Source organism: Accipiter gentilis, chromosome 9, assembly GCF_929443795.1.
Source record: "Accipiter gentilis chromosome 9, bAccGen1.1, whole genome shotgun sequence".
NCBI classification, from domain to species: Eukaryota; Metazoa; Chordata; class Aves; order Accipitriformes; family Accipitridae; genus Astur; species Astur gentilis.
Genome location: NC_064888.1, coordinates 8,157,564 through 8,178,763, shown reverse-complemented (window position 1 = coordinate 8,178,763; position 21,200 = coordinate 8,157,564). Strand labels below are relative to the sequence as shown.

At 44.5% G+C, this 21,200-nt stretch overlaps 1 protein-coding gene across 2 annotated transcripts in view; it reads left to right on the top strand.

The window, feature by feature from the left end:
• Positions 1 to 17,411, top strand: part of RNLS (renalase, FAD dependent amine oxidase) — an 80,692-nt gene extending 63,281 nt beyond the window's left edge. For both annotated transcript variants that reach the window (XM_049810199.1, XM_049810198.1), the window contains exons 6-7: positions 10,949 to 11,124; positions 17,130 to 17,411. In XM_049810199.1, the coding sequence (XP_049666156.1) occupies positions 10,949 to 11,124; positions 17,130 to 17,282 (329 nt within the window). In that variant the 3' untranslated portion in view covers positions 17,283 to 17,411. The remainder of the gene's footprint in view (positions 1 to 10,948; positions 11,125 to 17,129) is intronic.
• Positions 17,412 to 21,200: the final 3,789 nt, after the last annotated feature.

The window sequence follows — 21,200 nt, the reverse complement described above, 5'->3', positions numbered from 1 at the left end:
AGGTGGAGAGAACTAGGAGTGGAGTTGAGCCGGGAAGGAGGGAGGGGTGGGGGGAAGGTGTTCTAAGGTTTGGGTCTACTTCCTAATATCTTTGTTTTGATTTGATTGATAGTCAATTAAATTGATTTTGTTTCCTCCCCAAGTTGAGGCTGTCTTTTGCCCATGACCCGAAGTGGTGAGTGATCCCTCACTGTCCTTGTCTCAACCCATGAGCCTGCCTTTATATCTTCTCCTTATCCCACCGTGGCCGGGGGCGGGGATTGAGCGAGTGGCTGCGTGATGCTTTGTTACCAGCTGGGCTGAAACCACAACACCATTCTTATATTCTTTAACCTTGATTGATTGTGATTCATCTGAAGAAGATGCTGGTGGCAATGAAAAAGTAAGCGTTCAGAGAGAGAAAGCAGAAACGCTCAGGCTAAGATTTACATTGGGTCCCCTGGGTGAAGCAGCTGAGATCTTTCAGGACAGCCATCCTTCCCAAAAAGCCATCACCTTCTCCAATTGATGCCTGAGTGGTCCCACTTCCACCGTTCCTCCTCTATGCCATATACACTGTCTCCATATATTCAGTAGTGTGTTATTTCTCAAGCACCTGCATGCATCCTTCCTTCTTTTGCATTAAACTTAAGAGGGAAAATTGCTTTGCTGCTCATCAGATGTGGCTGCAATGCTTATCAGAAGTACATCCTCAACAGACAAGGGAATATGGCTGCAGTTCTCTAGACATAAGTAAAAGTGACTAATGGATCAGACACAAACAGAAATTGGATGTTTCTGGTGTTTCTACACCTACTTTGATGTATCCTCAATTACTGTAGGTTTATCTAATCCTCATTACCACCTCAAATGGTTTCAGTAAACAGCATTGAACTACAGAGAGCCAAATGAAATAGCTCTAGCTTTCTGCTAAGGGACTCTTTGCTAAACACATTATTACACAAAAAATAGCTACATCTATATAACGTCTGCCTAAAAGCAACTAGTCTAGCACCCACTATGAAAGTCCAAACTGTCTTTTTTGTTTGTATGGGATGTGGTAATCCCTGCTTTGACTCATTTAGTAAAGCAGAGATGTAAAATTCTCTTTATTATGCAGGTTTCACATTTTACCAGTGAAATACCTGAAACAGTCTTGCTGTTATAATTATACAATAGGATGGGTTTGTTAGCAGAGCTGGTGAGTTGCAGTCTGTAATTCTCCAGGAATCTCAGCCTTTGCTTGCTCTCAGAGCCACTCACTTCCCTAAGGATCACTTGTGCCTTGCTGTGTTGTGATGACCTGCAGTGCTCTGAATTGCTGCTTGTTGCATGGCACTTGCAAACTCATGAAGCCTCTCCTTGCTAGGAGATACGGCAGCATCCCCTCTCTTTTTGTTTTCTCCTTAATTGCTTTATGCAGACTGCTCAAGTGTTGCTGGGTCTTCAAACATTTATAGTGTAATGATGTTCTTTAATTCATAAGTTTGCATTCAACATAACTTTCATCAGCATGTCCCCTGGACTTCTGTAATGGAGAAGAAGCCAGGTGACCATGCCATCTTTCTGGCAGTCCAGGTGGGTGAGACAGAACAGCAGGACTTCTCAGAGTTTTGTCTTTGTTTACACTGCTAGAGAGGAACACAGTCTTCTGTGATGGGCTAACCCTCACTGCGATGGGGAGGAGGTAGCGAGCTTGACCCATGTATGGCTGAGCCTGCTGGAGAAGGCACTGGCACCCAGGGAGTCCCTGGCAGCTCTTCTCTGTGGCATAACGTTACCATTAATTGGCTTCAGCCTAGACACAGCCTAGTTCCTTATCAATAACTACATGTGACATCTGTTTTCTTCCCGATTTATGCAGAAGAATCAATAATAAAGCTGTTTGTGATACTGCCATTACCAATGTAATATGGAGCACAGTGAGCCTCCAAGAAGGAAGGCTTTTTGCTGCAGCTGAGGATCTCAGCTGCCGTTCATAAAATCGCATGTATGTCTGCAGAGGTGATGCACTTGAACATTACATAAGGAAGAGCCTACAAGAAGTGTATGTTGAATTCCCTGTGCGGTATGTGTGAATATTAAATATTTGTGTGATTGGCTGCCTTAAACACCCCATCAATATTTATAACTGTTCGGGGGGACAGTGGGAATTCTTCAGTATAAATTATTTCAAACCTCATTTCTGTAATACCGCAGTCTTTGCATCTCTTTGCATTCTGGAGGACTAAAGATAGATGACATAAAAATGGAAGCGGTTCCATTCTTTTACTTCAGGATTGCGAGGTTATATAATCTAAAGGGAAGAGTCGTCTTACAGGTTTTCAGGATCAGTGTAATTCTTGAGTATCCTTTTTAATTTTAAAATACCGATTTCTTTATCTTCTCAGTACCGAAATAAGAATTTTTAGGAAGATCGAAGAGTTAAAGAGTTATTTAGGTTTTTGCCTCATTACATGGCCAATTGCTTTGTAATCCCCTGCCTGCCCTGCCTGCCTTTTAGAAAACTAATCAGAAACTGTCTGTAAGGCTAATGAAATGCTGAATTTCTGAATATAAAAAAGTTAGCACTGTTCTTTACACGGACGTTTCCAAAATGTGCCTTGTGAGGTAGAGAATATTTTATTCCAAGGAGAATACAGGACCTTACAAACCACAGGAACTTCTGAGGATAAATTGGGAAGCTCGCTAACCCTTTTGCTAAATAGCAGCATGGTGCTTTGAAAGCGAACCTCCATCTCTTTTGCTCATTTGCTAGGTGTGGTGAAGTTAATCGCTGTTCTGTTTTTCATTTTAGATACAGTTTTATGAGGCCTGCATGTTGACTTTTCTTTTGGCAGCCTGCTGATCCCTCCCAGGGAGCAAAGATACTGTTCCAGCCCGTCTGGAGGTGTCCAGCTTCTCTGCTGCCCTCCGCACTGACCCAGCAGCATTTCCTTTACAGCCTAGCTTCAAGGGTTTGTTTGGTATAGCAGTGATGAAGCCCTTTCCCTTCCCCTCATGCTACCCATGACCAGAATGGGTTTTGCTATGCAAAACCCATTTCCCCAGTAAGATTAAAAAATCCTGAGGGCAGGAAGCAACCACGTGTTGTTTTTTATTGGTATCTGTTCTGACTCCAGGTTTTGGGCAGGAACACAAGAAAAATACTTGACACTGTTCCTCTAGGAAGGAAGAAAATGTTCCTGTGGAAGATGTGTGCCTATTACATCTGTATATAGGTCTCTTCGAGAGACTAGGTTGTAAACCTAGGATTGATCCCCTAGGAAGAAGAGACATGGTGTCCGTGCCCACGCTGGAAGGGTTCCCAGCCATTCAGCTGAGCACTCAAACAGGAATACGATCTGCCTTTGAAGCTGGCCCCTGTTTTGAGCAGGAGGTTGGACTAGAGACCTACAGAGGTCCCTCCCTACATAAGTCCTGTGACTGAGGCAGGCAATGTTCTGTATTTACTGAGTATTTACTGAACACACTAATAAATTAACTGGAAAGTGAGTCCAACCAAGCCCCCATGGGGAAAGCAGGCAATTCTTCAAGCTTTGTCCACATTCACTGTCCAGCAAATTTTAAAGTCAGCCCAGCTGAACCAGTAAAAATTTTCAATCCTCTTTGTGGACCTTTTGTGGATGTATCTACGGAGCCTGCAAACTGATCTGCAGGCCTTGGCTACGTACTTTTGTACCTTTTTTAAAGTAGATCTCATTGTCCCAAGGATCGGTGGCTTTGCAGAGCCTGTGAGCCATAGGGCACTTCCAGGGCATGCGGATTGCAGCCCGTGCTGCCTCATGCTTCTCCACAAATATGTTTCAGTCTTAGACCAGCGCAACCACTTCTAAGGTCAAGGCTGATCAGCCTCTCTTGGCACCTCAGTGGACACTGTGTCCCTTGTGGTACAAGGTTTCATTTTTCAAAGCCTTTCAGCTGAGCAACTGCAAGACATGCTCCATGGTGGCCCTCAGACATGATTGTCTCCTAAAATATTATTGTTTGGATAAATCCAGTTGGCTTCTGCTTTCTCAGGAATAGTAGGAGTAGCTGTAGCTGCTTCTCTTCATTTTTGCCAAGTCTCCCCTGCTAGCCTCATGGGAAGTGTCAAAGGGCAGATGGGTCCTTCTTAGGGTACCTTCTCCTATTAGTATAGTCCTAAGAGCACTGTGCTCTGTCCCCCTCCTGGCACCTTGAAATCCATGTTACCAGCCAGTTCTTCCCCTTCCATAGTACTTTTCAACCTGTCACATTCCCAGAACATGATAAGATATCATCCTGACCATTTGCCAAATAAATCCTATGACTTTCAGGCTCTGATGGCGGTCTTCCTGCTAAGGAAACTTCAGGCCCCTGTGCATCCCAGGGATCGCAGCTAATCTCTAAAATGTCTTTTGAATTTAGGGACTCTGAACCCTGACCTTGGCATAGATTCATCAGGGAAAAGTAGCTTTTGCATTTTGCAAGGGAGAAGATTTTGGTGGACTGATAATCCACTGTGGGCTTTCTCTGAGAAATTATGTTTTGTTTTATTGAGGTGTTTGTCCTTTAGTGATCTTTCTGTCCCCATCCTTCCCTGAGACTGATGGTAAGGAGGATGTGGCCACCACAGGAGCTGACTTTACACCCTTAATATTTCTGAGAACTTCCCAGGGCAGAAGGAGGTCCCTGTGGGAGGACTTGGCACCACGGGCTGTTTATATTGTCACTGTCCTGCAGTAGAGAGTGCATGGAGGTATTCACCCATAAATCTTTTTATCCCACCGTAACAGTGACAGCTACACTTCTAGCCCAAGCAGCTTTGCTGAGCAGCTTCACCCAGGACACCATGCTCTTCCGTCTTACCATTCCACACTAAATGTGTTATTCAAAGCTAGGAGCCACCTTTCTGATGCCAGATGCTCTTGAGCCGCAAGCCACTGTGCTGGGGAAGCGGCCCTGGGCTCTGTTCTCTGTGCTCTTCTCCAGGGCGTCTTTTATTAGGCCCATCCTTTTTCTGGAAGATAATACTCCTAACAGGCTTAATCCTGCATAAATTCTCACTGTCAGCAGTCTGTCCTTCTCTTTCTTTACACAGCCTGTGTGTGATTCCTTCCAGCTGGGAATTAATGACGAGTGTTGAGACAGTCCTAAAACGTTAAGAAGCTGATGGCCACCTTCTCCTGCTCACAATCCAAACACCTTTCCCCTCATTCCCAGGTTGTAGGTCAAGATCCAGTTTCCCCAGAGTGTTGTTCAACATGGGGAGACTTTGCTAGTCCTTCATTTGGTTATCACTAGCTGAAGCGCAGTGTATGCTAAGCCCTAATTGCTTTCATGCTTTCTGTCCTTGACATCCCTTCTGGATAGCTGATGTGTCCTCTACCTGTGACAGCTTGTACTTCACGCTACTCAGTGTTGGAGGTCTTCCTTGTCTGTTTTCATGGGCTTATACAAACCTACCAGGTTCCAGCTAGAGGCGGTGGGGTAGGGGTCTCTGGTCTGACCCTGCTCCCAGCAGAGCAAACATCACAGCTACAGCAGGTATCCAGGCGAGTCAGGGCAGTCCCCAAGGATGGAGACTTCCCACCACTCAGGGCCCCATCCTGGGGATGCCCCATTCACATGGGAAGGGGCTGTAACCTCATGTCCATTTGGGCTTTTCTCTCATTGCAGTTGTGTCCATTGGCTCTTGTCCTGTTGCTTTGAACTTCTAAGAAAAGTCTGGCTCTGTCATCTCTGTCACCTTCCCTTTAAGATGTGAAAGATGCAGTTAGATCCTCACTTTTCAATTCTCCACTTAATTCTGCATTTATTTAATCTCCTGTCTTTTCAATTAATCCATTTTCCTTTTCCATGTACACGGTTTCAGACTTGCTAAGAGGGGAAGACACTGCTGATCAGACTTCCAGTGCAGCCAGACTTTGGTCTGAAGTGCTTCAGCACCTCCCATAAGGTCTTTGTGGACTAGACTTGTCTGTGGGGGACTGGTGGAACTTCATACTTTGACTTTGAGACAAAAAAACTGGGATTTGTTCATCCCTACTACTCTGCTGCTCAGCCTTGCAGGCTGCTCAGAACAACTGCATGTAGATAGTGGTGGTGGCCAAGACATTCCAAGGAGGGTGGCCGTGTTACATCTGGGACCCATATCAGAGTCTGGCTCTGTCCATCTTCCCATCCCCATGAGCCAGCCGCTCCACAGTCTGCAGGGTCCACACAGCCCCAGCCGCTGCTGCTGGGCCAGGCAGGGATGTAGCGGCTCCTGCAACACCTTCCCTGTCACAGACTGGACGCTGGGCTGGAGGGGGCGGTACGCCAAAGATCACACAGATCTTTTCTGTTTACATGGAAGCAAAATGAGTCTCGAAAGGAATGTGTTTATCCTCACATTGATCACTTTGCTTCTACTATCTGCATGTGTCAGTCCTGTGCGATGCAGCAGAGCAAAGGAAATTAACAGTAAATGGAGGAAAACAATAGAGAAGCAAAGGAAACCTGTAGTTACGGTATTGCATCTTCCCTATGCCGTGGGGAAGAGAAGAGTCTGAACCTCAGGCACAAACCGCATCCGCCAAGCTTCCATCACTGTACGAGATGATGCTGGCGCTTCCCTCCCCGGACACAGCCTCAACAGGGTCTCTGCACAAAAAGCCACCTTCCTCCTGGTGCGAGTTAATGGAGTCACACTGGAGGGGACGGGGGGCAGGTACCCAGCCCCTGCAGCCAATCTTCCCTCCCCGGACACAGCCTCAACAGGGTCTCTGCACAAAAAGCCACCTTCCTCCTGGTGCGAGTTAATGGAGTCACACTGGAGGGGACGGGGGGCAGGTACCCAGCCCCTGCAGCCAATGTTGCCACTGTGGCGATGCAGCATGGGCTGGATGGACGAAGGGGGAGGCAGGTGCAAGCTTGCTGCTCATAGGTGTTCAGTGGGGTCCCTCAGCAACTGTGGATGCCGAGGACACTGCCAATGCTGGCAGAGCGGCTTCTTGCTCATTAAGTAGGTATAAGCTGCAGCCAACTCTGCTGTCTCATTCTAGCTCTGATCTGACCAGTGTCTTACGCCTTCCACTGCATCAACTGATTGGATTAATTGCCATGCAGCTGGGATGAGGGTGGGGGGAAGAATTGGGAGCAGATGAAAGCTTTTATGCTGCTTCCATTCACCCTCAGATCATTACCCCTCGCATTGCCGAGCGTTCCCGGGCTTGCCACATCTCCCATGCTACTTTGTCATCTGCTAGCATGGCCACGGATGGCTTGCATCCTTACCACAAATAAAGGAAATTAAAATCTCATGAGAAGCCCTGCCAGAAGCCTTCGTTTCTAAGCTAGCTGTTGCCGCCTGATCTAAACATGTTGGGAGGAAAATGATGGTTTTACTCCTGCGATGGCTGAACAGTCATTCATACCCAGTGCCTCAAGGCTGAGATACCCCCACTGCTTTCAGGGAAAAATCTATTTTAAACTCCTCTCTTAGCCAGTATTTTTGCAGAAGAAAGAAAAGGGCTTCAGGCTAAACTTGATCCTCGCAGGCTGCATATTTCAGTACTGGAAGGCTGTGACTCAGTGGCCTCTGGAAGCTCTCCAAGCTATCAGTAGCTCAAAGGAGGAATTAAAAACTCAACTAACTGCCTGTTTTCCTGAAACTTGTTTTGTACATGCTATGGAAGAGATGAGAGATTTGAAAGAAGGTGGCCCTGTCCAAGAATCATTGGCTATAACAAGTCACAGCAAGCAATGGATATTTATTTTATTAAAATGCTTAGACATCCTTTAATGAGCCCTTTTGCCAAGTTTATGTGGAAGAATTTGCCAAAATTACATGTACACTATAATAAATCCCAAGGGACCTAATAGGCTTCCCCACTTGGTACTCTGTCCCTGACAGTCTCTCTGTAGAGACATCAGAATACCTGTTTTCTCCCCCAAAATGGGAAGCAGAGACTGAATAGCATTTATGACATTTTTCCAGACAGCTGGAAAAGCTGATGCGAGTAGAGTTACATCCTGTGCTAGCCTGTAAAACCAGGCTTGGGGGTGGCAGGAGGAATCTCAGGAAGATGTGTCTGAGGCTGGATGTTAGACTCGGGCAATCAGTTCATCACAGCTCAGGGAAGAAGGTGGCCACTTTGGCTGAGCCTCTGCTTCTAGACAAGAATGGTCCTTGTTTCACTGTACAGTCTTAGTCCCCACATCTGCCTTGCCCTCATCCCAAATCCATGTTGGGTGGATATCTTTGACCTGTCCATCCCTGATAGCTAAGGCTTACTTTCAAGCCCAAGACACAAAAAAGCAAAATGAGCACCTCAGATTAAAATAGGAAACAAACTCAAAGTTTCTGGACACTTCAGGAAATCACCCAGGAAAAGAGCTCTAGTATTTGCTGAAAACAGAGCTTGCGAGACCAACACAGGGAGTGAAGTGAGTGATCTTCTGCTCTTAGGAGTGCCTTACTTGGAAAAGGAGAACATTAAGAGAAGGCAGCACCATGGCTCGCTGCCTTCAGATATGGCCTTTCAGGGTGTATTCCTGATCACAACCAGGAAACATTTTCCCACCCTTTTTGCCACATTTTCCCAGTTCTCAAGAGCAAGGATTGACTGAGCTGGCCCATCCAAGATAGAGACTCAGTGAAGGGATCCTTCCAACTGACGTTAAAGCCATTGCTTTCGTGCTTGCTCTGGGTGCTAGAACTTGGTACTGCTGCACCTCAGTAGTGTATTCTGAAGTGATCAGCCCAGGACAGAAAGCTTATATCAGAGAAATACATTTTGTTTGCCTTTGGAAAGCTGGAATTTGTCATCTTCTTAAAGAGGACCTCCAGCTGGAGGAGCTGGAGCTGGACATCTCTTCAGTGACACAGCAGAGAGAAAGATCTCTATCAAGCTTGGTACCTAACAGTCAGAAGTGGTCAGAAAGTGTTCAGCTGCCTCTTCGTGGTTTCCGTGGTCATGAAATGCTCATTTGCTGAAATGAAAATATTCTTCTAGGAATATGCTAATTCAAACAAAGATTTAGCCAGAAGAGGCTTTCTGCTTCCAAAAGAGGGAATTTCTGGTTAATGCAGTGAGAGGGAATCGCTTAATTTAATGACCAGCTCAGTGAGTTTGAGCTACCAGCTGAAATATAGCAGAACCCAGGCTGTGTCCTTGCTCCAGCAAATGCATCCTACTCATTCAAAGCAGAACAGCCCCAGCAGGAATGACTCACACAAGGATCTGCTGGGTCCTCATCGTGCCTTGGCACAGGGAAGTCACTGAGCCTGAAAAACCCCTATTCTAGGCAAATTCTCTAGCTGCTGGTTGTTGGCTGTCCAGACCAAGTCTGTAAGGTGACAGCTCAATATGCTGGCGGGGACGGAAGTCCCTTGCTGTAGAGAACCTACTACTAGCAGCCCCAGCCATAATGAAGCTTGGCCATTTCCAAGTCTGCTGGGATGAACATCAGCTCTTGAGCTGCCTTCAGTTCCTCCCCTGGCACTGCAGCCTGGTTGATTTTTAAGGGGCAAACTCTTTTTTTTGAGTTTTACTCACTTGCACATGTTTGCCGGAGGACAGAAGTTACATTGAAGGTTCACACTCCCCAAAACGTGCATGTAGACAGCTGCACATCAATTTCCTGGCAGTTGCTAGAGCAGCAAAATTTAAGTTGAGTTCACTTGTGCAGGCCAAAAGGAAGTGCTGATTTCTCGAGGTAACCTGGCCTGGCTTCTGTTCCCCTTCTCCCCCTCCATAAATGTGAAGTATTGGTTTTATTCTAGCCTTTCAACTATGTAAATACTGTTGCATGGCCTATATGCAACAAATTATAGAGGGACCAGATGTTTTCCACAGTAATGCAACAAACACTCTTCTTTTTTTGTCCTTGCCTTAAAAATAATTTTTATCTCGTGATGATTTCATGTTCAAGTCTTTCGTATTTCTGTGTTGCAGAGATTGTCCCCGTAAGGCGACATGCGTTTCAAACGCTCAGGGGAGGAATAATATAAATTAGCCTGATAAACGTGGGTAAGCAAATTGGCTGTGGTAACCCGGCTGCCTGCACTTCTCCAGCTGTTCAGACAGAGGAGGTGGCTTGCTGGCAGAGCCGTGCCATTGTCGGTGCAGTGGCTTGCGTGTGTCAGGCTTGTGGTGGCTGCGACTGCCGTTTATTTGGTTTACATCTGGTATGCACTGTTGCTCTCAGAAGGACTTCATGTGCCTTCAGCCATATGCGGAGTGCCAAACCCCTGGAGATTGATCCCTGCGAGCAGCGGCAGAGTCATTCCATTTCCAACAATAACCTTCCATCAAAAAAAAAGGTGCATCATCCCATACCTTAATCTTACCACATGGTAAGGTGAGCTTCAGCCTTTGGTAAAGGGTTTCCCCTTTACCGTTGCCAGTGATAACATGAATCCCAGCTGCAAGTGTAGCCCTTTGGGAAGCCTCACCTCCACAACCACCACCCAAGCAAGATCTTGCAGGTGGGTGGCTGCGACCACATGCCTCCGAGGGCCCTGCAGTTGTAGGGGCACTAATTGTTACTATTTGTAGGCCTGGCTAGAAAAATTCTGCAAAGCAGTTTTACGTGTTTCTTCTTGTTGTTCTCTTTTGCCAGTTTGTGGCAATTGGCAGGTGGTTGCCCTCCTTGCAGAGCCTGTTGAAATGTCTGGAAGGAAAAAGGGGAAGAGTTTGCTTCCAGTGTATTCCCCGCTCCTTCCAGCTCCTACTTATGGGATGTGGGAATGCCTTGAGGTTCCTCTAGAAGATGTATGTGGAGCTAGGGTTATTGCAATGGGAAAACCATCACAAATTTTGCAAAGACTGGACTTCTTCACTGTGCTTCTTGTAAACAACTTGTGTTGTTATTCCTTGTGGTTTTTTCCAGCTGGAAGAACAGGGTGGTGCCACAGATATTTTCATTCTTATTGACTCCTAGGCTAGAGGCACAGTTGTAAGCATGCAGGGAAGGCAAGTATTAATAAGTAATGTTTCAAAAGTATCTCTTTCTATTTCAGAGTCTCCTGAAATTGGGCCCTCTGTTGTAGTTCACACAACTGTGACATTTGGAAGTGAGCACCTGGATTCAGACCCTGCAGAGGTGCAGGAGTTAATTCTCAATCACCTGGAGAGAATTGTGCCATCCCTACCTAAACCAGCCAGCATCAAGTGTCAGAAATGGAGATACTCTCAGGTACTCTGTGGTGGGATTAGTCAGCTGGGAGGATGCTGCTGGGACAATGCCGTAGTACAGACTTGCGGTGTATCGCAAGAAACAGGACATAATACGACTCAGTGGTTTTCATGCTCGGGGAGCAAGAGGAAAGGAGATTGTTGCTCAATATCACGTAGCCATGAGCAGCATCCAAGACTGGCCAACAACAGTCAGATCATTTCTAGTCATCTTTTTACATAGTGGACCTGGCTCAGTGATAAGTTATGCAGCACTCCTGGTAAGTACGGACTGGAGCAGTGCACAGGAAGGAAGTAAATCCCACATACTTCAGCGGGTTTTTCACTGGTATTTAAAAATATGACTCAATCTATCTCTTCTATATCCAAAAGTATATGATATTATTAGCAAAATTCCCACCGTACCACAGAGTAGCAGAAGTCCTTGCATTCAGACATACTAATTGTTGTTATTTGATTTGGCCCAGTTCAATTTAACAGTATGTTATGCAAAAAATATTTTAAAGTAAACTACCTAAGGGTAATAATAGCAAAATGTGTATATTTTACAGACTTCTTTTAAAAATCCAAGGAAATTGTTGGCAATTTCCTAAAGTATTGGAGTGTATCTACATGTTTACCCAAAGCCTCTTAAGTTAAATTACATTGGTGAAATTGACTGTGGAAGTTGATGCAAAATATTTACTTAAAGCAGTCCCTTAAAAAATTCTTCCTTTTATGAAGTCTGGAAAAGTTACGGTAGATGACTGTTGTTAAGTCTGCTCATACCCCTTGATCTGCATCCAATTTAGGAACCTGGTCTCATTAGCACAAAGTTTATTTTTCTGCGAGTTAGGTATTGGTAGTTTGCAAATCACTTCCCAGTGCATAGTATTTGTTCTCAGTTGTCATATAAAAATGACCTTAACGTAGGTTTTAATGTTTCAGATGATTCATGCAAAAATTATGGTATGTTTTATATGTTCCTCTTTATCAGGTTTTTTTTTGGTAGTAACAGTATCTCTATACAGTTGTCACTGTTAAGGCATCCTTTTCTGGTTGTGACTTCTGGTCTTTTCTTCTGCTTTATCTGTTACCTTTCTGCTTCAAATTGCTTGCGAGCACAAGAGCTGCAGGTGGTAGGGAGGAGAATTGGATCCATCTGCAACAGCCAGACACTTGGTAGACTGGCTCTGGAAAGGGCTCCCAAAACAAAGTAAGAAGTATTTTTAAACAGAATTAATACACCCTAGAATCATAGAATCATGTAGGTTGGAAAAGATCTTTAAGATCATCAAGTCCAACCATTAACATAGCACTACCAAGTCCACCCTAAACCATGTCCCTAAGCACCACATCTACACGTCTTTTAAATACCTGCAGGAATGGTGACTCCACCACTTCCCTGGGCAGCCTGTTCCAATGCTTGACAACTCTTTAGGTGACAAAATTTTTCCTGACAGCCAATCTAAACCTCCCCTGGCACAACCTGAGGCCATTTCCTCTTGTCCTATTGCTTTTTACTTGGGAGAAGAGACCAACACTCACTTTTCAGGTAGTTGTGGAGAGCGATAAGGTCTCCCCTGAGCCTCCTTTTCTCCAGACTAAACAACCCCAGTTCCCTCAGCCGCTCCTCATAAGACTTGTGCTCCAGGCCCCTCACCAACTTGGTTGCCCTTCTCTGGACACGCTCCAGCACCTCCATGTCTTTCCTGCAGTGAGGGGCCCAAAACTGAGCACAGGACTCGAGGTGTGGCCTCACCAGTGCCATGTACAGGGGGATGATCACCTACTTCCCTGCTCCTGCTGGCCATGCTGCTTCTGATGCAGGCCAGGATGCCATTGGCCTTCTTGGCCACCTGGGCACATTGCTGGCTTATATTCAGCCGGCTGTCAACCAGCACCCCCAGGTGTTTCTCTGCTGGGCAGCTTTCCAGCCACTCTTCCCCAAGCCTGTAGTGCTGCATGGGGTTGTTGTGACCCAAGTGCAGGACCCGGCACTTGGCCTTGTTGAACCTCATACGATTGGCCTTGGCCCATTAATCCAGCCTGTCCAGATCCCTCTGTAGAGCCTTCCTACCCTCCAGCAGATCAATCCTCCCTCCCAACTTGGTGTCGTCTGCAAACTTACTGAGGGTGCACTTGATCCCCTCGTCCAGATCATTGATAAAGATATTAAAGAGAACTGACCCCAAAACTGAGCCCTGGGGAACACCACTTGTGACTGGCCACCAACTGGATTTAACTCTGTTCACAACTCTTTGGGCCCAGCCAGCCAGCCAGTTTTTTACCCAGCAAAGAGTACGCCTATCCAAGCCAGGAGCAGCCAGTTTCTCCTGGAGAATGCTGTGGGAAACGGCGTCAAAGGCTTTACTAAAGTCCAGGTAGAAAACATCCACAACCTTTCCCTCCATCCACTAAGTGGGGGGTCACCTTGTCATAGAAGGAGATCATCCATAGATACTACTGCTGTCACAGACCTCTATCATAAAATTTGTCAAATTCAGCTACTTTCTTTATGTGTGCAAGGAAAGGGCTTAATATGCCTTTTCCTTGGACTACTCACACTTTTAGCATAGTGTCAAAGGAGACATATAAGCATATGCATCATATATGGCCCATTCTGATTTATTTCACCATGAAAACATGGATAAAGGAAAAGACAAGAATGGCAGTTAATTTCTTACTGCTGAATAAAAAAAAACCTCTCAGTTGCATTCTACCAAACAGCTATGCTTTTCCAATCCTGGCAAAATTATGGCCACACAGGATTTATTATAACCTTGTACCTATTGCTTCATCTTTTAGAGGTAGCTGCAACAGTGACTGTAGGAATGAACTCTTACTTTCCACAAATACTTCAAAATTGTTGTCTTCCTAAATCACTAGGTGTGCGTCCTGTTTCTCCTATTTAAAAATTACATGCAGACATCATACTGCTGGATGATGCTCTACTGTTTTCTCAAACCACTGTACAATTTACAGCTCTTCCCGCTTTCTTCCCCTGCCTCTGTTGCCTGCTATTAACCATGCTGCTACTAACCAAAACCACTGACTTCAGCAGTTGCTTGTGCTTTATGGCTGTGTCACAGGAGGAATTATGACCAGTCTTTAATTCGGTGGATGAATGTCAGTATGTCATAGATTGCAAATAGGTCAGTGTAGGTCAGATCTGTTATCTCAATAAAGAGATCTCTATTGCCACCCTATAAAATAATCACTACCTAAATTAAATATCTGGGACAGAGCTCCCTCTTTCTCTTAAAGCTATCTTTACTTTCAATTATGCTAAGCTGTTGCCACAGAAGCAAAGGGAACTGATAAGATGGGTGCATCTTTCCCCTGACTCTTTTAGACAGGATTTATCCTACTTGTTAATTAAATCCGGCTGTAATGTCCTTCACATGGCCAAACACAATCCTGAGATTAAAATGCAGACATTACAATTATCCATGGCAGATGAGGGATTAGGACTTCCAAACTTCTACTGACACTACTTAGCAGCATAGCTGCAATTCTGTATCCCCTTCTTTAATTACAATAAGACACTATTAGCATTCAGAGCCAACAGCTTCCCAACCCATCATGTCCCTTTGACAGAGTCACTTTATATGTATAAGGGATACTGGCAAAACACAGGATCGTAGAAATTAGACCTCTTCAGAGGGAACCTCAGCAGGACCTCTTCAGGTCTCTAGTCCAACCTGTTGCTCAAAGCAGAACTATCACCAGCACTAGGTGACCTTGACCTAGCCTTTGTCTAGCTGAGTCTTGAAGTCTTCGAGGATGGAGATCTAACAGTCTGTGCCATACAGCTGAGGGTAATTTGGAATTTATGTTGGACAACACCTTCAGAAGAACATGAAAAAAGGGCAGGATCATTCCTTTCCCCAGTCACTATGTCTAGAGTAAGGGCTGTTACTGCATTGAGCACACAATCTTGCCACACAGGTGAAAAGATGCAGGCTGAGATGTGAAAATATTGATCCTGTGATCAGTATGACGACCTAGAAGCTGTTTGGTACAGCCAGCATCAAAGCACTAGGTAGTCAAGAAGGAAGGACACTCAAAAAGCCTTTTTCTGCTAAACCTTTCTTCATTGTTTATGCTCAGTGACCTCAATCTGTAAGAAAAATTTAAGAATAAATTAAGTACTGACCTAAAACTAGTCTGAGAAAGATGATCTCTGGCTGGATTTGCCATACATGCCTAGACTCTTCTGTTAAGTTGAATAATGGAGAACAGGTCACAGCCGGCTACAAATTCATTTCAGGTAATTACCTCCTTTAAAGAGATGCTAATATGCCAGTATCACAAAATGCAACCAGTAACATAAATGTGGGTGTTTTGCAGCTGATCTGTGCTTGGAAATGGCAGATAACGGCACGGCAGTGGCTAGCTAAGTGTACATTTGAATCAGGGGAAAAATCCCCTGGACTGAACTAGATGGTTTGGACTTTAGGTCTTGTTCACTGAAGCTGACAGTCGCATGATGGGATACAGTAATGGTTTACTGCACAGGAATTCAAAACATATCTTTGGACCAAAAGATATGTTTGAATCCAAGACATATCTTTGGACCGAAGGCAAAAAGTCAAGAAAGGATTGAAAGAAAGCTGTACTCTGTATCATGCTTTATCATCTCTATGGTTTGATCTCTGTTGCTGGTCTACTGCTGTGCTTCTGCTCTTTTTTTCTCTCTCTCTCTCTCTGGCTTGCTAGATACTTTTTCCTCTTTTTCAACACTTCATCCTTATGGTTCTTGTTTTGTCATTCCTTTTCTCAGACTATTTCTTCCCACCTTCCTCCTCCAATCACTTCATCATCAAGCTGCCCTACATCTTCTTATCTTTTTTGTCCCTTCTGCCTGAGCCTGCCTTGCCCTCACGTTTACCTTTTGGCCAGTGCTGCTGCTGCTGCTGCTGCCTTGTCTCCATTCTGAGATTCACCGATGCTGGTCTGGGATGCACTGATTTTGTACAACATGGACACTCAGCCTTTGTACGTAGGTTTGAAACAGTCAACGACATGTGACATAGCCAAGCATGGTAAAAACACAAATTCCACGTGCTTTTACTCTGCTGTTTGACACACTTTGGTGTTTGTCATAAAGTACAATACTGAAAAGAGGTCTTGTTCTCCCTGTGAGTTCCAGGTGGCTTCAGGTTAATAGGTACTGGCCAAAGCAAAGTCCATTCACTTTTAGAAATGTTACACAGAACTGCTCAAGAGCTGCCACTCCACAGATGCAAGTTTAATTGAGGGTATAGTGCCAGGAAAATTATATTTAAAATGAATACAATACATACATTGAGAATGACGTTAAATATTTATCAAAGCAACCTTATTCAGAACTTGTCCCATGCGGCTTACAGAGAAAGCATTGATTGTATCTCTAGCTGTGTCTAAAAATTGTTGTGCTACTCAGATGAAAAAGGAGACCAGCGTAGCAGAGCTGGAGACAGGGTGGATTGTGCCAAGGCTGTATGTACACTTGCACAGCAGCATGAAGCATGGGCAGGTCATCATGACAGTTGTTACTCTGAAGTCCACCTCACTTCCCATCTAGGAAGGTCACCTGTTCAACCCGGTCGTGTTGCAGGCTCTCTTGAAAATGGCAGGCTCCCTTTCCTTTGTTGAACAGTTACATATCTTTGTTTTTTTGCAAGCCCACTTTTGCTGATGTGAGATCATGTATCTTCATACCGTTTGGCTTAGAATTCTCCATGCCTCATCTATCCAGGGTCAGGCAATTCATTTCTGCTGAGATGGATAGAGAATAAGACAGGATGGGGCTGTAAAGTTTCTAAACTTCCACATAGAGGAAAGCTTTATTCTAATTGTATAACTCCGTAAGATAAATATTTGCTATGGTACTTTGATCATTAGTGCTTGGACGTACGGTCTGGGATGGGAGGGGTGCTTTGTATGAAGGCATGTTTCTCAGGAATATGGACCTTTCTGGTGTGAAATTCAGGTAAATAAAATACTTTCTTTTTCACCTCCCTATATGCTTTTCTTTTTCAGGTTACAAAAGCTGTGCCAAATTGTCTGGGGCAAATGATTCTTCATACTCAACCTCTCCTGATTTGTGGAGGCGATGGATTTACTTTTTCCAACTTCAGTGGCTGCATAGATTCTGCTATGAGTCTTGCAGAGGCTGTGAAGTCTTATTTATAGCAATTTCAAAGTCGGCTGCTAAACTTAATCTAGATTTATGATGAATTTTACTATGATGGACTGAATTCTAGTTTAGTGTTGACATCACTGGCCTCTGTCTTGCAAAAATAAATAAAGGAAGACCTATTGGTGTGCTGTAATAATTATTGGGATGGAATTGAATTTTCAAGGATCTGTGCTGTAAGTGTTACTTTGCTTGAAGTAAAGCTTTTTCTGGCTCTAGTCAGAGGCACACTGAGCTCTAGCAGTCTTGTCAGGTCTCCTGATACTTTTACAGCCCATGAAAATTATGTCAAGGAGAGGAGCCTGACTTGAAGCAGCACAAAAACCTGTGGAGCTGCAGAGTTTACTCCTTCTCTGAGCATTTGGAGCCCTGCAAGTAACAGAAGAAACACGGACAATTGATCCCAGAGCTTTCATACATACATGTGGTCATTTCTTCTGGTGCAGATCAGCCCTGGTCATGGTTATTGTGTTGGCCATGGGGAATCAGTGATGGGGCATACCTTGCGATGCTTCTCAAGTTGGACGGCCTATGAAGGGTCTAACCATATTGACTCAAGGTCTAACTGTGTCTTCAGGCATGGACAACTTTTAAGTGAGGGATAGTAATTGTCTGCTGACCATCGTTCTTAGCCCACGGTTTTCTGGAGCCCCAGTTGCAGATTGCTGGAAGAGCTCATTTAAGAGCTTGATGACATTACTGGCAACACAGATCTTGCCCTGCCCCAGCCTGACATTGAGGGGGGCAAAAATGTTGAAGAGACAGCCTTGATGCTGTGCCAGCACCGCTCAGCAGTAGCCAAAACACTGGTGTGTTATCAACACCTTTCTAGCTACTGATGCAGAGCACAGCGCTATGAGGGCTGCTATGGGGAGAATTAACTCCATCTCAGCCAGACCCAATACTGAAACATGGTATCTGTCCTGGGTGTGGTCTAAGCAGCATCAGCCCAGCTGTGCTCATAAAAGAAAGAATTGAGAGAAGGTGAAAGAGAAGGTGTGCATGTTTCTAGTGCTCTCATAGCAATAGGGGTGCTATCCCAAAGTCATCTTGGGAATAAACATTGACATCTGGGCTGTAACATGAGCTTAACACAGTAAAGCAGACTGGCCAGGAAAGTGGATGCACTTAAAATAGTTCACTATTTACCACATTAGTTCACATTTACAACATCACTGGTGCATCATGGCTCTCTGCTGGTCCAGGGTCCCCTGAACAAGGAGTGGTCCTTTTCTCCTTCCAGGTGGTGGAGGAATTGGGGTTAGGAGCAGCCAATACGGAAGGTGGTTTAGCTGCTTTGCCTGGCAAATGCCAAGAGGAAGGAGGAAAGAGAATTTAACTACGCGTGGTCTGTGGCAGTGTGTTAATAAGAAAACTGTGCTGACATTTCAGGTTTAGGGTTACATCACCACCACCATAAAAACTCATTTAAAGTAAACAGCCAGTCTGAAAGTTAGGTGAGTTCTAGACAGCTCTGTACTTTATTTTGGCAAAACAGGTGTAGAAATAGAGGGACAGGTCCAGGGAACAATATAAATACACGTGTGAGTGAATGAACAAGGAATTTGATTTGAAATACTAAAAAAACAAACAGCAAGTATAGTTGTGTAGAAAATACTGCCTGTCACAGTTTCAAGTATTTCTAAACTACTAAACTGTGTTTCTGTGAAGTCAATTTTGAAATTACTGAGAAATCAACTAAGAAATCATTTATTTATTCTAAATTTGATTTTAGCTTGCCCTTCCTCTTAAATCACATATCACAAGTTTAGTACCTCTCTCTACTACAGCACTAAAAGTAACAAAATGCTATTTTCAGCAGACAGAATTTTAACCATTAGAGAAGTACAATTCAGCCTTTTTTCTTACAACCCTGTATTTCACAAAAATCCGACATCCTGTATTCACAGCAACTGAACACTGTAATTTATTGCTGCATTTGACTATTTCTAATGCAGTATTTTAAGTGATGCTAAGAAGTGTAAAACTTAAGTTAATTTTAAAAACATCTTTGAAGGATATTTCATGATACCATGTGGGTTTATTGATTTTTTGTCTTCTTTCCATGAAGTCCTCAAGTTTAAAACTAGATGTTGTTATTGTGTATGAACCAACCAGCTCCAAACCATCAGGTTTCAATCACTGTGTGTTGTGCAGAAACAGGGAAGATTGGTGGTCATGTATGTGCACAAATCCGTTACAAAGGCATGCGCTCTCCTATCTTCCATGGATCAAGGTAGCCATGAAGAGGCACATGGCCATGCAATAAATCTAATCTGGTGAGGCATTTAGTATTGGCTTGATTTAGCATGAGCTCAAAAGCAACCAAAGTCCCAGCTGAAATAAGGTTTTATGTTGCAGTGTTGGAAAACCTTAATCAAAGAGCCGTACCCTGTGGAGGATGGCATACGAAAGCAACCAAGCCCCATTTTTCTTACATGCTCCTCAGCTTCCATCCAGGCCTGGCCATCCTGCGGGAGCCGGCCCTCAAGGGAGTAACATGCTAAACCATACAAGAGGATTTTCTGCTGGGTTATCGGTTCCTCTGGAACATGTCACCATGGCAGGCGGGTCAATCATTGCTGGACCCGTGGTGGTGGTTTCTGGGGACACATCCCACCAGTCTGCCTTCATCCAAGCTCTGCTTTAGTGCACAGGGAAGGATGTGGGTCCTTTTCGTGCAGGGGTGAAGGACTAGGCTATAACTTCAGGGGATCTTGCCAGACTCTTCACTTGTGCTGTTTTCCTCATCTTCACTCTGTTTTCTGCTCCTTTCTTCAAAGATGGATTTTTGCATTAAAACATGCTAAAATTTACACTTCTTTCCACTTCTTTCAATTTTGAACGGGAGCAAGCCAAACCACTAAAAATCCAAATAGAGATCAATACTGAAAGCGTGTGACGTGCAGAAAACTGAAAATGAGGCATCTTTGACTTAACGCTGTGTTGTTCCTTTCGCCGCCTCTCAAGCAGGCGTGCTCCAAAGAGGAGTGATGCTCTCACAGGGGCCTTGTATCAGCAGCAGCTTTCAGTACCACAAGTGACAGATAAGCAGAGATGTCTCTGACCCCATCCTTTCAGCAATCTGACAGCTTTGGTCATTATGAGACCTCAAAATACCCGATAATAAGCAAATCATAGATTCAGAGATTTTCGAATCATGAGATTTTTGATTCAGAGGTTTTCAAGCACGCATCACAGCGAGTCTCAAATTGCTCCCATCCTTCCCCATAACATGACATTCTAGAAAAACCCCTCTTTCCCATAGCTTCCTTCCAAATTAAGACTTAAACAAAAAAAACTTGTTTTTTTAAGGTGGAGTAGAAAAGTTCATGGACACGTTCCTCTGGACGTGCTCCAGGCAGCAGGCACTTAAGGATCTCTGTGGTGAGATATCATTTTCTAGATGTGAGCAGGGAGACGATGGTATTAACTTTCCCACGCAAGGCGGGTAACGAGTGGTGATATTTCAAAGAGGCCACTGTATCCAAAAGGATGGCAACAGAAGAGACTTGTCTGGTTAATTTCCTAGGCTTTTCCCTGGATGGATGTAATTTTTGATTAACTGGCAGATCCATCAATTACAACCACTATCTCCTTGTTCCCAGACAAGGGTGAAAGCTGTGTCTAATCTCCTATATGTCACAAGCCACAGCTAATGCCCAAAGTTGAATTAAAGCATTTCAGCTCTCAGATGACAATGTTATTGTCTTCCTCATCATAAGGAAAGACGGGGCCATAAATGCTCAAAGCCTTTTAACTCACAGTTGTGTTAACTTCCACACAGTGAATGTCACTTTGCAGGGCTGGCCCACAGCATCTAGTGCAGTCACTGCTTTTACAATATATGCAGCTGCACGACATGCATTTTGCTGATCTCTGAGCGTTTGACTGTACCTTTAGGTCTCTAACAG